The sequence below is a fragment of the Mya arenaria genome, chromosome 2, assembly GCF_026914265.1.
Source record: "Mya arenaria isolate MELC-2E11 chromosome 2, ASM2691426v1".
In the NCBI taxonomy this organism is placed as follows: Eukaryota; Metazoa; Mollusca; class Bivalvia; order Myida; family Myidae; genus Mya; species Mya arenaria.
The window spans coordinates 59,780,543-59,795,166 of record NC_069123.1 but is presented as its reverse complement, the minus strand read 5'-3'; the positions used below and the strand labels follow the sequence as shown (position 1 = coordinate 59,795,166).

The 14,624-nt window shown below is 34.5% G+C and overlaps 2 protein-coding genes across 2 annotated transcripts; one reads left to right on the top strand and one right to left on the bottom strand.

The window, feature by feature from the left end:
• Positions 1–1,722: 1,722 nt before the first annotated feature.
• On the bottom strand, positions 1,723–3,891 carry LOC128207418 (ribosomal RNA large subunit methyltransferase E-like). The gene is made up of 2 exons (XM_052910315.1): positions 3,549–3,891; positions 1,723–2,331 (listed from the first exon to the last, which is right to left on the bottom strand). Exons 1-2 carry the CDS (start codon positions 3,889–3,891, stop codon positions 1,892–1,894), a joined length of 783 nt encoding a protein of 260 aa, XP_052766275.1. The 3' UTR covers positions 1,723–1,891.
• A 215-nt stretch (positions 3,892–4,106) lies between these two features.
• LOC128207409 (uncharacterized) lies at positions 4,107–11,836 on the top strand. Its single transcript, XM_052910304.1, has 10 exons — positions 4,107–4,250; positions 6,229–6,330; positions 6,706–6,829; positions 7,127–7,190; positions 7,750–7,830; positions 8,064–8,212; positions 8,610–8,759; positions 9,646–9,685; positions 10,224–10,414; positions 10,858–11,836. Exons 1-10 carry the CDS (start codon positions 4,181–4,183, stop codon positions 10,895–10,897), a joined length of 1,011 nt encoding a protein of 336 aa, XP_052766264.1. The 5' UTR covers positions 4,107–4,180; the 3' UTR covers positions 10,898–11,836.
• Positions 11,837–14,624: the final 2,788 nt, after the last annotated feature.

Genomic DNA, 14,624 nt, shown 5'->3' with positions numbered 1-14,624 from the left:
TTTTATATAAAGAGGCTATCTTTGTTGAAAATATTGGTAACGTGTGCTAGCTTAAGACTATTTGGAAATGATCCTTGGCCATTTTTCAGATGGGAACTTTGAAAGTATCTTTGCCTGCAATGATAATTTTTGGATGAATCAGATCTATTTCAGTTGCTTTTTTGGTTTTAACATATCAGTATATGTTCCAATATTTTTATCGGTGCCCGGCATAAAATGAATATCAGCTGACATTTGACAATTTCCTGTATTTTGTAAAAACTAAGGTGTTTATCTTTAAACCGGGTTTGAGATATTCCAATATTTTCTGCTACATTGATGTGAAATTAAAATATTTTACTTGTAACCAGCTCTTGATCAGAAACTAGTGTTCATACGTTGTCTTTGACGAATATTATTGGGTTATCCGATTTATTTGTAGGCTTTTGTAAGATAAGGTTTAATTATCGGCCCTAAGTTTAGATTTGGGTGCACCACTAATTTAAACGTTCTTGGAAATAAACAGCGATAGATTCTCTTTTGAACTTGGCCTTTTAAATTCAGCTTAAAAAGATTTAGCATTTTCACTACGTTCAATTTGTTGACAAAGATGCTTTATGGATACGACTCTAGGTTAAGTTTATGTCTTGTGCAGACAAAGTCATAATATCATCATACACAGAATCCTTAAGTAAAAACGAGTAAAACCACTGAACATTTCAAGGAAATAGTTTCCAGGGCTTCGTAAACAGCACCGGCCGCGATGATTTGGAAATCCTCGTAGCCCATTAGACAACATACATGTAGTCTGTACCACATGTAGCGCATTGAGGTTGTATGACATTTTTTCGAGAATGAATGGTTACATTTATAAATATAAAAAACATATTTTTTTCCGTTTTGTGAGTTCTGTTTGTGTAGCTTAACCATGTCCGATAAGTTGTTTATATATATATACTCACCATGTTTGCCTTAAAACGGAAGTCTCGGAATGCATATTTTATCCCCAGGATATACTCACACCTACAAATGAGGCACGCACTACATAAACATATCAAATGTTTTTATTTTGTTATGACGAAAAGCAAAAACTATTTGGTTATAACGAAAAGCAGTTTAGACTAGGTATTGTACAACCGCTTTATTATTCTTTTACATGATCTATGTTCGTTTATAGCTGGTTGAACGGCTTGTTTATCAGTCTGAAAAAGAAACACACACAACGTATACAATTGTGTTGCTCTTGGTTCTGATAGTATGTTCATGCCTGGATCTAAAAATAATTAAGGCTATATATCTGTAAGACGCGAATCCAGCCATGGGAAATGAACTGCAATTTTTATGATTTTTTTTTGGCGACAAAATGAAAGCTCCTGCTTTGTTCGCAGATTTTCGTAACACATTTTGCGTACACATACATTTAATTGTGACATGCATTCCGGCTAAACTACAGAACTCTTCGGCGTGACAAAAGTGTCAAATTACAGGTGAAAATAAGCGCTGGGACATTGGCGATGATAGCAAATTATTGTGTATAAAAATAAAGAAAAACAATAGAAAAAATAGAAAAACTATAATACCGTTTCACTGGGCGCTGCCATTTCTTATGCCTTGTAACCCGAGGTGGCATTGCTCGTATCGTTGGTAAAATGCTCACAAAATTACAGTAGGGTAACACAAGCTATGCATAGCTTTTGACCGATGGAATATTTACACTTTAAGAGGTCTGGCAAAACAATCTAATAAATATCATAATTTAATACATAAATAACTACCTTTTAAAGGTTCACTTTATTTACAACACAAAATATGCTAAAGAAAAATGTGTTTTCGTGTTCTTGCGATCAGTTATTTCACGGACCTGTTTATAGGTCCGTGGTTATTTGTTTTAAATCTCATACTATATCTGCCGCTATTTCCGAAGATAAAATTCCATTCCAAGTAGGAAAATTTCCGCAGAATCGGATCTGCTTGCGTCTGGTTTTATCACCTTCACAGTTCTAAACATTCTCTCCATAACTTTTAAAAGATCTTTCCGTTCAGATCCATCCCAAAGTTTACAGACAACGTGTCCGTCATTTGCCAAAACTTGCGAAGAGAATTTAAGCACCGAAAGACACAATTTTGAAATTCTTTCGTGATCAAACGCCTTATTTCCCGACGCCGATGGTGCCATGTCGCTTAAAACAACATTGGCATACATATTGTCGAGAGTGTTAAGGATTTTATGTTGAGTATCTGGCGAAGTGAAATCGTGTCCAGAAAACATGAGGACTCCTTCTATTGGTTCAACCTCCTGAAGGTCGACGCCGATCACCATGCCATCTCTGTCATTCTGTCTTGTTTGAGAACCTGCAACAGAATATTATTATTTTTACCGACAAAAACAAGTTTTCAGAACGCTCCCGAACGTCCAGCCACCACGAGTGATTGTACTTAAGCCATGTGTGTATGACTATGTGTAATATAACGGTTGTAACTGTCTTGTTCGGACAGTTCAGTGCTTTTCTATCTGTCAATATATTGCAGACACGAGCTTTGTGGCTCCGAAATTCTAATTATGGTTCCGTGCTATTATATTTCTACATGTATACTTCAAGCGACCGATTTACCTCACACTCGCCTCAACATTTGTCATAACGTGTAAGCCTCACTAGTTTTTTAGTTGTGGACAACCTTTAAAACATCTGTCGAACGACGCCGTCGACTACGACACCAAGAAAATCACAAAACGTCGATGTACTGTTGGCCCGACCTTTGGACAGTTTATTTCACAGTTTTCTTTAAATTTTGTTAATATTCGACATGCCCACGACATGTGCTTGAAATTTTCGCGTCGAATCACTGACACCACTACTTGAAATAATTCATAATAAGTTTTAAAATTAAAACGACGTCCAATAGATATTTGGCTATCTAGATGTGTGTTTGAACCAATCATCATGGATTAAAATCAAGGTGTCGATGCAGTGTGTAAACGGTACATTAATCCATTTTTTATGGTACAACTTAGGTAGGGATACTTACATTCGTTTATAGAATAACGTTACCTCTTCCGTTTACTGTATAGAATCTTTCCTTTTATTGTATAGAATCTGTATGTCTTTTAATACCATTGGTCAAACATATTTGGTGCTAACTAGATGTAATTAAGTATATATACGCATGTCTTGATATTAACTTATTAAACTTGCGCATTGTGCATATATTTACAATCATTTTACATTTCCACTCTGTTTATCTGTACGAAAATGAGTATATTCAACATACTTTTGATGTTGAAACTATTCCCAAACCTACAATCTGGCAGCAATATAACACGGTTATTTACCTCCCTGTTATACACCGTCCAATCCTACAGGGAAACATTAGAAATAAAAATTGTTGTTTTTAAAAAAATCTTATATGTGCATCAAATTCCAATGGAATCGTTTTAATCGTTACAAATCTTGGAGTAGCAAAATACATATATGCTGTTTATTACTGCTTGTCAAACGCCTAGCTGTGCTAAAAACCGTTGTTTATTTTACAGTTTGGTACATGACTACAACATAAAAAGGTCGACAAACCTTTCATGCCGTCCATTGTATTACCATCCTTTTTATTAATTGCCCTAGCTGCAACCTGTGACCAAGAACCAGGCGCTGCCCCACAGTCAATTACTGTGTCACCGGGACGTATTATCTTGAAGCGATCGTTGATCTCGAGTAGCTTGAAGGCGCTTCTACATCGGAAATGTTCAGTTTGTGCACTCTTTACGTACGGATCGTTCAATTGCCGTTGAAGCCAGTTGTTGGAAGATTGATTTCCTTTTGATTTTTTCAGACCAGTCTTTTGTAATGCCACCGAACATGACAAAAATCGGCGTGTTATGTGTTTGACAGCTGACACATGACACACGGGCGCTGCCATGTTGTTTACAAATAAAGCTGAGCTAATCGGATGTATTCGAATATTCTTAAATAATATATTTTAGGACATTTATGATATTTTTTAAAGAAAAATAGAAGCAACAATCTAATTCAAAACATATTTTTAAATTATATTACTTGAGAGATCTAAATACATTAATTATTTGCGAAAGACATTCTGGCTAAAGTAGGCGCAGATGCGTACAACGTCCTTGACCTTGTAAAGAGCCACTAGAAAGTCACTGCTTTTTAACAGTTCAAAACGTTTAATCTGTTTTGAGACAAACACAATGTTGCTCTTTCACAGAAGTTATAAAGCGTGTTATTGTATAGGCAGCAATAGACTGTTTTCATCCAAAGGTATTGGCATTGACATGTGAAATATAAATAAAATATTTAACATTAGGTTACAACTATGTATGTATGTATTTCTTTAGACCTTGCGGTCAAGGATAACCCGTGAAAGTGCAAGCACTTATTTCCAACGGGGTCCTTTGTTTTTGCGGAAGGGACAGCACAAGGAAGAGACAGCGTGGTGGGATACATGGAAGTCCGGCTGCGATACCCTAGCTCTTTTCGAAGAGACCTCTTGGTTCTTTCACATGCTCGGTGTAAAGCACCGATTCACGATGTACAACTTTCCTGGGTTTAAACCAGTACTAAGTACACCATTTTTCCAAGCACTACCCTTTAAATGCCAAGCGCTAGGCAAGGTAGCTACTTGTAACAACTTTTAACGTCTTTCGGTATGGCACGGCTAGGGATCGAACCCACAACCTCCCGCTCTGAAGGCGGACGCCTTAACCACTGGGCCACGGAATCTATAAAAAAAGCTACAATTAGAAGCGATCAGGGATAGCTTTATTTTTTTTATTTTGACATTTCTTTTACATCCCTGTGGCGCTACAACTCTCTACCATTTAACACCGGGCGAAATTATATACTGGATAGTAATATTATGCATTGATGTTGAATAAAATGACATAATCGTTCAATATTTACCTGACAGTGATCTAAAGTGGATTGAATTTGTATGAGAGTTGTTATTTTTACATAAATATATTCTGGGTCACGAATACCCTTTTATACATGTGCACAACTCGTCAGATTTGTCCCACAATGCTGATGGTGGACTTCATGATTCTGCCAAAGTAAAAACAAATCAGCAAAAGACTCGTTGACTGCCATTTAGATGGACTATTACAAAATGTGTCGACCTCTTATAAACTAAACCGATCTTTGCGATACAACAGATTTTAATATTTTCAATGTGATACAACAGATTTTAATACTTTCAAATAAAAAAACCCATATGATTGGCAATTTCTGTATTAATGAATTAATTTTTTATGTTTATATACAAATGGGCCACAGTTAGCTGTCGTAGAAAAAATAAATATTGTACATGGACAGCTTTTTATCCCCCGCCAAATCAAATGTTTGGGGATGGGAATATTTTTTCGCTCTGTCTGTTCATCGTTCCATCTGTCTATTTGTCAGTCTTTCACTTTTTTTTCTGTCTGGAACAATACCGTGCAACAGATTTTTCAGGTGATGTTCAAACTTGGTCAGAATGTTCCCATCATGAAATCTGGTTTGCTTGGAAATGTTGGACACATGGGATCAAATACAAGGTTACTAGGTCAAATTAAAAAAATAAATTCTTTGGAACACATATATTTGGCCCAATATTCATCTTTAACCAGAATGTCTTCCTTGATAAACTCTATCATGAATTTGAAACTAGGTCATGTGGATTCAAAAATAGGTAATTTGGTCAATTTTTTTTTTTTATCCTGGTAGAGATTGGTTAGTTTATGTTTAAACTTGGTCAGAATGTTCCCCGTGATCAAGTTTCAACAGCTTTTAAAATTGGGTCACATGTAGTCAAAAACTAGGTCACAAGGTTAAATATAAGAAAAATCTTTGCAACATACTAGAGGTATTAGATTTGGTCTACTAGTCTTAGATTTGGTCCACTATTCTTTAAACTTAATCAAAATGTTTCCCCTTGATGAACTGTTGGACCTACTTAAAATTGGGTCACATTTGATAAAAATAAGGTCACAAGGTCAAATGCTGTTGTAAATTACACATTAAAGGCCTAGTTTAAGCCTTCTATAAGTGACCCCCCCCCCCCCACCGTGTATTTGTTCACAGGAAATTGGCCCCTACTATGACACCAGTGCAATAAGCAGGATATGCACAGCAGGGGATTATCATGCCAAACATTCCTTAAACTAGGCCGTGAAGGTTAATGAAGAAAACAATCCCATGGGTCATAGAAAGTAAGTTCTATTTTATATTTTTATTACATGAAGGTAAGTCTCTTTTCCAGTTGAGGAGATTCTCACACAGACAGATAGGCTGCACCATGATGCAGATGACTGTGACACAAGGAAGGTGTACAAATCCATTATGCAAAAGGTTCCCCAGCCTGGTAGGAATATTCAAACATTGAAATAAGTTTTTACCCATAAATTGTGTGATAGAAATGAAATTTTTTTTTTGTCTTTTGGACAAAGCTTATGTGTAACTTAAGATCTTTTCATTCAAAAGTATATAATATGATATTTTCATCTATCTTTCACTGAAGTTTGCAGCTCTGTCCGAAGTTTAAAAAACCAACAACATAAACAATGTTCAAAAGTACATGTATCATTAAGCTATTTTTATAAAAAGTGCTGTACTGCAATACATTTTAACAAATAACATCTCAACATATTCCTCAGTATTTTAGTTTTACACCGCATGTAATTCATTATTCTCTGACATATATATATATATATATATGGATCATGATAATTGATATCAGTGGTGGTGGTGACGTCTGGATACCATGAGGGAGGACAGTGGCACAAGAAAGGAATGACATGCACATCTTTCACCAGCGTGTCCTTTACTCCGCCCATTGTTTCAATTTGCCTAAAAATTCCAAGGTATGTTTAGTAGGTTTATCATATGTATGATTTGATATGCTTGTGAAAATAGATGTCATGTTATTTTAAGAACTGTAAGTTGTTGTTGAAAACAGATATGTGACAAAAATGTGTATGAACTACTCTAAATGAATTTGTTTTGGATATCATTACGCATAAACAAAAGTATTTTGTCATAAGATGAGATCACATGACTTTAATGCTGATATATGCACCTGTTATAGACGATTGGAAGTACATTTTACATTTAGTGATTTACAAAGCTGAATATTCCTTAATGTGGTCATTTGTTTTCAGTAAGTTCCATGACCTGATCGTAAAGACGCGTCACTTTGCTGTTCACACACTTGCCAGACACCAGGTAATATCTTAGTATCTTGCACGCAGGGCTGATTAGGGCGCACAATACTCCATGACAACACATACCATATTTCCACAAAACACTGGTAGTTTGCATTGTAGATAAATATTTTTGCTTGTAAACTGGATCTAAGGATCCATAAAACAAATGCTTCTTACCATAATTTGGGAAAATTTATGGTAACTGCTTTAGTTGTAAACAATAAGAACATTTTAACATCTAACAACTGATGATTTGATCATTTGTTCTCAGTTTATTTTGATGTCAATGTAAAACCTAGTCAAGTGAATAAATGTTGTAACAGTTATCATTATTTGTCACATAAGAATCATTGTGTCAGCCTAAAGTCTGTCCCAAAACTGTTCAGCACTTCAGACAAGAGCTAGCCCACAGCAATATATATATAATATGTATTGTTGATAATAAATATATATTTACCAGGTATCACTGTCTTGTTCATAAATGGTGTATTCGTTGTCTGTCTACCGGTACCGCTTTTTTTCTAGACCTTTACACTCTTTGGTATGATGTATACAGTATACCATGTAATCATCCACAGGTTAGCTATGGGATGACATTTGCCCAGTCAATACCAAATGTGTGCCAGTTTGACAAGGTCCCACACTATAAAAGTAAAAAGGTAGGAAGTGTTAATTTGCTAGTATTGATGAATTATATTTTTAAACTTTGCAAATATTCCTGTAAGAAATAAGAAAATTATATCCATGTCACAGAGGAAAATGACAATACTGTAATTGAATAACACTATTCAGTTAAATACGACTTATTACTTGTAATGCCAAAAAATAATGAATGTTATAGTCAATACACATTTATCTAACTACACTGTTAACAAGGATATTTGTCCTGCAGGGTATACCAGTGATCCTGGGTTGTTCGGGAGTGATGGAGTGTGAAGCGGACTCTGCTCACCAGATTGGTGACCACAACGTCTGGTATGGCAACGTGTATGAGGCTCATATAGACGATAATGTTGCCCACCCCATGCTCTATCAGTGCAGGTAAGCAATTCCTAGGGGTGAGTGTATCATTAAAAGCATGTTTATTTGCAGACTTGACCTTTTTTTATTTTAAGCCCAAATATTATGTCTGTCGCCCCTGCCCCAGCTGTAGTGCCTTTGATCAAAAACATTCTTGAACCTTCTTCAACTGAAAAGTGGAGCCACTTCTAAAAATCTATTTAAGGATGCATCAAAAATTGAAATTATGGTTTGTTTTGATGTTATGAAGATCAAATAGATGGTATTTAGGGAATTTCATTAAAAAAAATACTGATTGAACACTGATTGCATTGACTGTTGTGTTTATATAAGCTGTAAGTCTTTCTCAATTTCACATTGATTAAGGTATTATGTAATTTAAAACTCATTCCATATATGCTGCCTATTCCATCTGCAGGACATTCAGATCTGTAGGAGATGAGATATTCATCCAGTCCTTCGAGGACGCCACCCTTCCATTTGAGGACTGGACACATGAGGCCCATTTACGTATGGCCTGGAACTACATCCGTGACTACGGCAGGGACCAGGCTTTACCCTTGATCAGGTGAGCACACTTCTTCGTTTCTAGCCTTTGGATATTTATTTTTACTCTCTAATTCATTGACCTAATTAGAGCCCTGCAAACAATTTGCAGTGCCTAATGAACCTGTCTGTCAAGGCATCTGTAGGTCCGTTAGTGATCCATCTGTCAATCCGGGGGTGTTATGTTTGATTAACATCTCTATTTTGGTTATTTATATGGACTTGGGCACATTTCAAGAACCGTAACTGTCAATTTGTTCCAATATTGCCTCCTTTGACAGACAAATACATGTATGTTTCATGAAAGTTATTTAATTTTCAAGGTAAAGAATGTAAATCGGAAATGATTTGATAGGCTATGAGTGTAAATTCCCCTTTGAAGAACCATAACTCTGTGATCCATAGGTCCCTAATTAATCTCCCATGGTTTTTATTATTTCTTATTAAAATTATATTGATGCTACTTTTGCTTGGTAAAGATGGCAATTTGATATTCCACTCAGTGCCAAAACTGTATGGCCCATATTCGCATAGTAACACCACTTATGTACTTTCCTGTGATGGCTCTTGTTTTTGTTTAGAATGATAAGTTCTGCCATTTACAGTCAAATAGGTACACTGGTGTTACCAGGAGTCACTTTCTGTTCTAATTATAAAGTGTACTGTAAGTTTTTAGCGTGGGTTACCCTTTTCTTTCAAAGTTTGCCTTTGTTTTGTGATTTGAAAATAAGGGATCAAAAATTGTCTGTGCCAAAAGATCAGGCAAATTTTTAATCTCTTTAATACTCTTGAATGTTTGAACTACTAGAATGTTTGTAAGCTTGAGGCATATGATTGAGTTTTGTCTAGGACATTGTTAATTTACTTTTTTTAAATAAATTCTTTACCTTACCATATGTCTTTTACAGGGACGGAATAAAACATTTCAATGAAGTTCACAAAGACAGGGTAGGTACATGCCCCCCCCCCCCCCCCCACTGTTTTACATGTATATGTATGAATGATTTATATAGACTGTGGACTAATTTTAAAAGTACTTAATGGTTTTATGTTAAAATATTGATTATCAGTTCTTTTCTCATGTCTGAGATTTCAAACCTATCATGTTATCGTTGTATATATGTTTAATTGAATGTATTACCAGTATATCTATCATGTAATGAGGAGCACTTTGTGTTCAAGTTACTTAATAAATAAGTTGAATCTTGAATCTTGTAAAGACCGGTATATTGTTTATAGAAAATAACCTCAACTATTAAATTAAACATTTATTTGTAAATTGAACAGCCATTTACCTGGTACCGGTATATGTTTTGTAAAATCACTGCACATGTTTGAAATGCTGCGCAATTCCATTTTCAAATATCAATTAACAGAAAAGCTGTCATCTGAATTTTTTTGATAATGTTTTATCGTAATTAAAAAATAATATCTGACCCTATAAAACATGACCAAGTCCCTTTAATGTAATGTAATGTTGTTTCAGATCAAGACCGGCTACCACGAGACCATCACCATGTTCTACTGCTTTGTGATAGCAGATGCCATAAACAATACCAGTAATCCAATAGAAACATTTGAATACTTTCTGAAACAAAATGGCCATTTACTGGACCGAAGTCTAATGTACAAATACTACAGCAACGAGAGGTTCAACCAACCAGAAGCTAAGCAAATGTAGGAACTTGTTATTAACATAAAAACAAACTTTCATTTAAACTGTCTTTTGCAAATAATGATTTCTACTTAATTTGAATTGCACTTAAAGCACTATTTAGCCATTGTAATGTTTAAATTATTGTAAAAATGCACTGAATTTCGAACTTACTCCATCAATTAATTTGTTTAGTTTGAAATGAATGACAGTTCTGCTTCTAACTGTTTTGCTCCACTGGTCTACAACACACCAAATGCATTTACACAAACAGAAAAACTGCAAATTTTGTTGTCTAAATTAAAATACCTGGTGTTGGAGGTGTTCCATGCATCAAAAAACTTTTACTGCAGCCAGTCTAAATCTGGCCTATATAAAATCACTCTCTAAAGCTCCCTATTTGCCTGCATATTTATTTATTGTTTCCATAGTATATATTTATTAGTAGTCCCTATAATTCTTCCAGGTTTGTGTTACCAGACAAGCAAGTGCTGCCTGGCATGTGACATCCCTAGAGGCCGGTAAAACCACCAGAGTACCAGACTGTGATCCTCTCATGATCCTCTATCTCATATGGTCACTGAAGTGCATAATACCTGTACTGTAGACTGTGTAAATCTTGCAACATTTTTTTTTATGGTGATGTTTTGGATAGAGCCAATTTGTCAGTGTTTACAATTTGTGTTGTCAATATTTCAGCATCAACAAACATCTTTAGGTAAAATGATACTTTGCTAGAATTTAAAACAAAATCTGATATATCCATGAAAAACCCCACACAAAATTAACAGTCTGAAGTACATGATAGATACGAAATTACCAGACCATACTATGGCCAGGATATATACAGCATTCACCATGCTTCTGTGTTTAAACTGTCTTCTCTAAGAGACAGCATCAAACATTAGATTTTAAGCATTTATAGACTCAAGTACTGTCATCGAGGCAATGTTAGTAATCTCCACAGAGCATGTTGTAAGAGTATCCATTACTTTTTAGTGAAAGACTAGTTCAAACGTGTACTAACTTCTTGACTGATAGATAGGAAGTGATGATGTTTTATAAATAACGGCCCAGGTTTATAGCTATCGAAATAGACAATACCCTGGTATATGTACACAATACTTGTATTACTTATGTATAATGTATGATTTTATAAATCATGTGCATTAATGGATGTTTTCTAACATTCTAGTATTGTCATTTGGTAGACATTATTTTCACTAGTTTACAAGTGAATATTGTTGCAGTGATTTTATTACATTTCTCTTGTAAAACCATGTTGATGTTTGAACAAAACAACTGATACTGTTGGGAATGTATTGGATTTTAAACAACAAATCAAACAGACACTTTCTATTTTATTATATTAGGCTGCCATGCTGCTTTAGTTTTAAATAAGGTGTATTTGTTAATGATTGAGCCGACTAATAAAATAGCAAAAAATAAAACTCTTATATCCCTATTGGCATACATTTGATCATATTGAACTACCGTAGTTAGATTTATTTTAACAAGATTACCAATGGAAACTGGAACGTACAGATGGAATGGGCGTACGGACGGCCACACAGGCAAAGCTGCTACTATATGCTAGCTTAATTAGTTCGCTAAAGGAACCAAATTGACTTAGATCAATGGTGCTGAAAAGGGTTTGGCTGAATTGATGAGTGCCTATATGTTCAGATACTAAATAAGAGCTGGGTTATCTACTCAAATTATAGAAAATAATGTGAAAAAGAGAAGAAACTGTTTTACAATACTTAACGAACAGCAACCTTGACCTCACACCTCTTTTTAATTATGATTGAATAGTCAATGTTTTTTAAAAAAAAAACATCCTTGACTTTAACTCCATGACCCATAATGCAATCCAAGGTATATCTTCACAAGAGCTTGCCATTAATATGTATTCCAAGTTGCACAGCTTTTACTAGTATGCTAATCCAAAGTCACATTTTGAAGCAGAAACCGTTATTTCTATTTTTAATTATAACTACCTTGACCCCTAAAGCAATCTCATTATAAGTTGCATCACTATCTATCAATTCAACACTATTGAAGTCATTGAGTAGAAGCCATGATTCGATGTTTGGGAACTGTAAAGTTGAACTTGCCCCTAATTTCTCGAAGAATCTTAAGTCCTTTGAAACAGGATCAAGCTAAAGCACTGTTAAGACCGCACTTGAAAGCTTGTGCTCTAGGGTACGAAAATGACAAAAATACATTCAAAGTGCACTAGGGTAAGACAAGGACATAACTATATAGTGTATTAGGGTAAGACAATGGGTAGACATGAATTGATAAGGTGCTGGCCAGGTTAGAGCTTCTGTTTTATAAAAATGATTGGGTAACTAATGTTAATTTAATGGAGAATTCAGGGTTAATTATTTTTTCATTATAATATTGTAATATATTTCACTGAGTGAGCACCAAAATTGTTATTTCACAAGTGGTGTATAATCATGTGGTTGTTCATGAGGTGAAATACATTGAGATCTTACACTAAAACAAACCTTTATTTCCTTATTTATGATATGCTTTAAAGTGATATTTGAACATTTAATTGCAGTTTATTAGAAAATATGCCAAACTGTATGCACACTTAACCTCATTTCGGAATTGACTGGAGATACTTAAGCTTAATTATTACACTTCAGATTTCCATAAAATTAGGGCCTGATCCTATCAATTCAAATGTTTGGAATCCCGAGTGTTGACCAAAGCTACCTACATAACAAAATTAGTCACTAAACATCAGTTCTTCAGTTTTTCAGTGGAAACCACCTGTTTGAAACCCACCCAACGACGTACCTGGGTCTAATGAAATTTTATAAAAAAATAAAAAAATCCAAAATCAATGAAACTGCTCTTGTTTTATTTAGACAATGGATCAAAATAGTGTTACATTTTCACGAATAATGTACTTCTTAATGTATTTTAAATCGATATAACTGCAATTATATGATACTTTTGGCTTGAACTGTATCTTTTCATGTCATGGGATGAATTCCATGTAGCAGTTACTTCCCTTTGACCAAGCTGCAAATCTATGCTGTGCACAATTATGTTTGCATGTTCCTAGGACATATTGATGATTGACCCCGCCAGCTTCTGTTTGTTTAGTATCATTTTCAGTATGTAAATGAGGATGTATACCACTTTTACCTTCTGTACTCATCATGAAATCCCTTCAACTTAATACCATAATAATAAAATACCCCAACTTATGATATTATATATATACTAAACAAAAAAGGAAAATATCCACTTTTCATTTGTTTATATTACAATGGCTGAAATGCAAAAGAACTCATAAAAAAGCATGTCCCCTTTCACAAAGTAAAGACATCTTTTACATAGCAGCCAAAGGTTTGCACTTACAAGGGGAAATAACTAATCTAGTTAACAGCATTTTACCCATTGAATCTTTGGTTGCAAAATGCTAGTTTTTTTTATACCTCACAACATAAGTAATAATGCTGTTGAAAGTAAATTGAGCTTCATATTGGATACCATAACTGATATTGAGTAAATTTTGAAATATTTGAATTAGTCCCCTTTGATAAGTTAAGGGAAATCTGTACAAATGAAATATTCACACACCATTTTAAATCTTTATTTCTCACAGAATATGAAGGTTGAAATCTCATGCTATGTAGCACTTATTTAGCCTTCCATGCAGCACAAGGGCAGGGTTGTGCCACACCCCTATAGCCCCCACCCCCTCCCAATATAAATTGCAAAATGTACAAAAATATACCCAGGTTCATTAAAACTCGTCTATATACATGTATAGAGAAATTTTAACTAATTCTTAAACAATAATTTCAGTTTTTAATACTTTTACCCTGTAATATAAATAAATATTAAAGAATCAAGATAATAAAAATACAATTATTGTGCCTAAGTACTAGTTACAGTTCCCCTTTGATTATTTATAAATCTAGAAACATTTTTTTTAATACAGTAAGGGGCAGAAGTGAGTTAAAGGCATGTGACATAGCCATACACCCTGCCCCTGTGCCAGGGAGTACCTGTATCAGCAATTTCAGTTGCAGATAAGAAAATATCAGCTGAAATTGGATACACCTCTTTTGCGGGGTAAAAATTATGGTATTTATTAAAAATATTACTATTTAGATTTCTTAAGGCCCTTGTTATTTCAGTACAAGAATTAAACATTTACACTAAATATTTATCACATCTCATAATGCTTAAATATTTAATTGT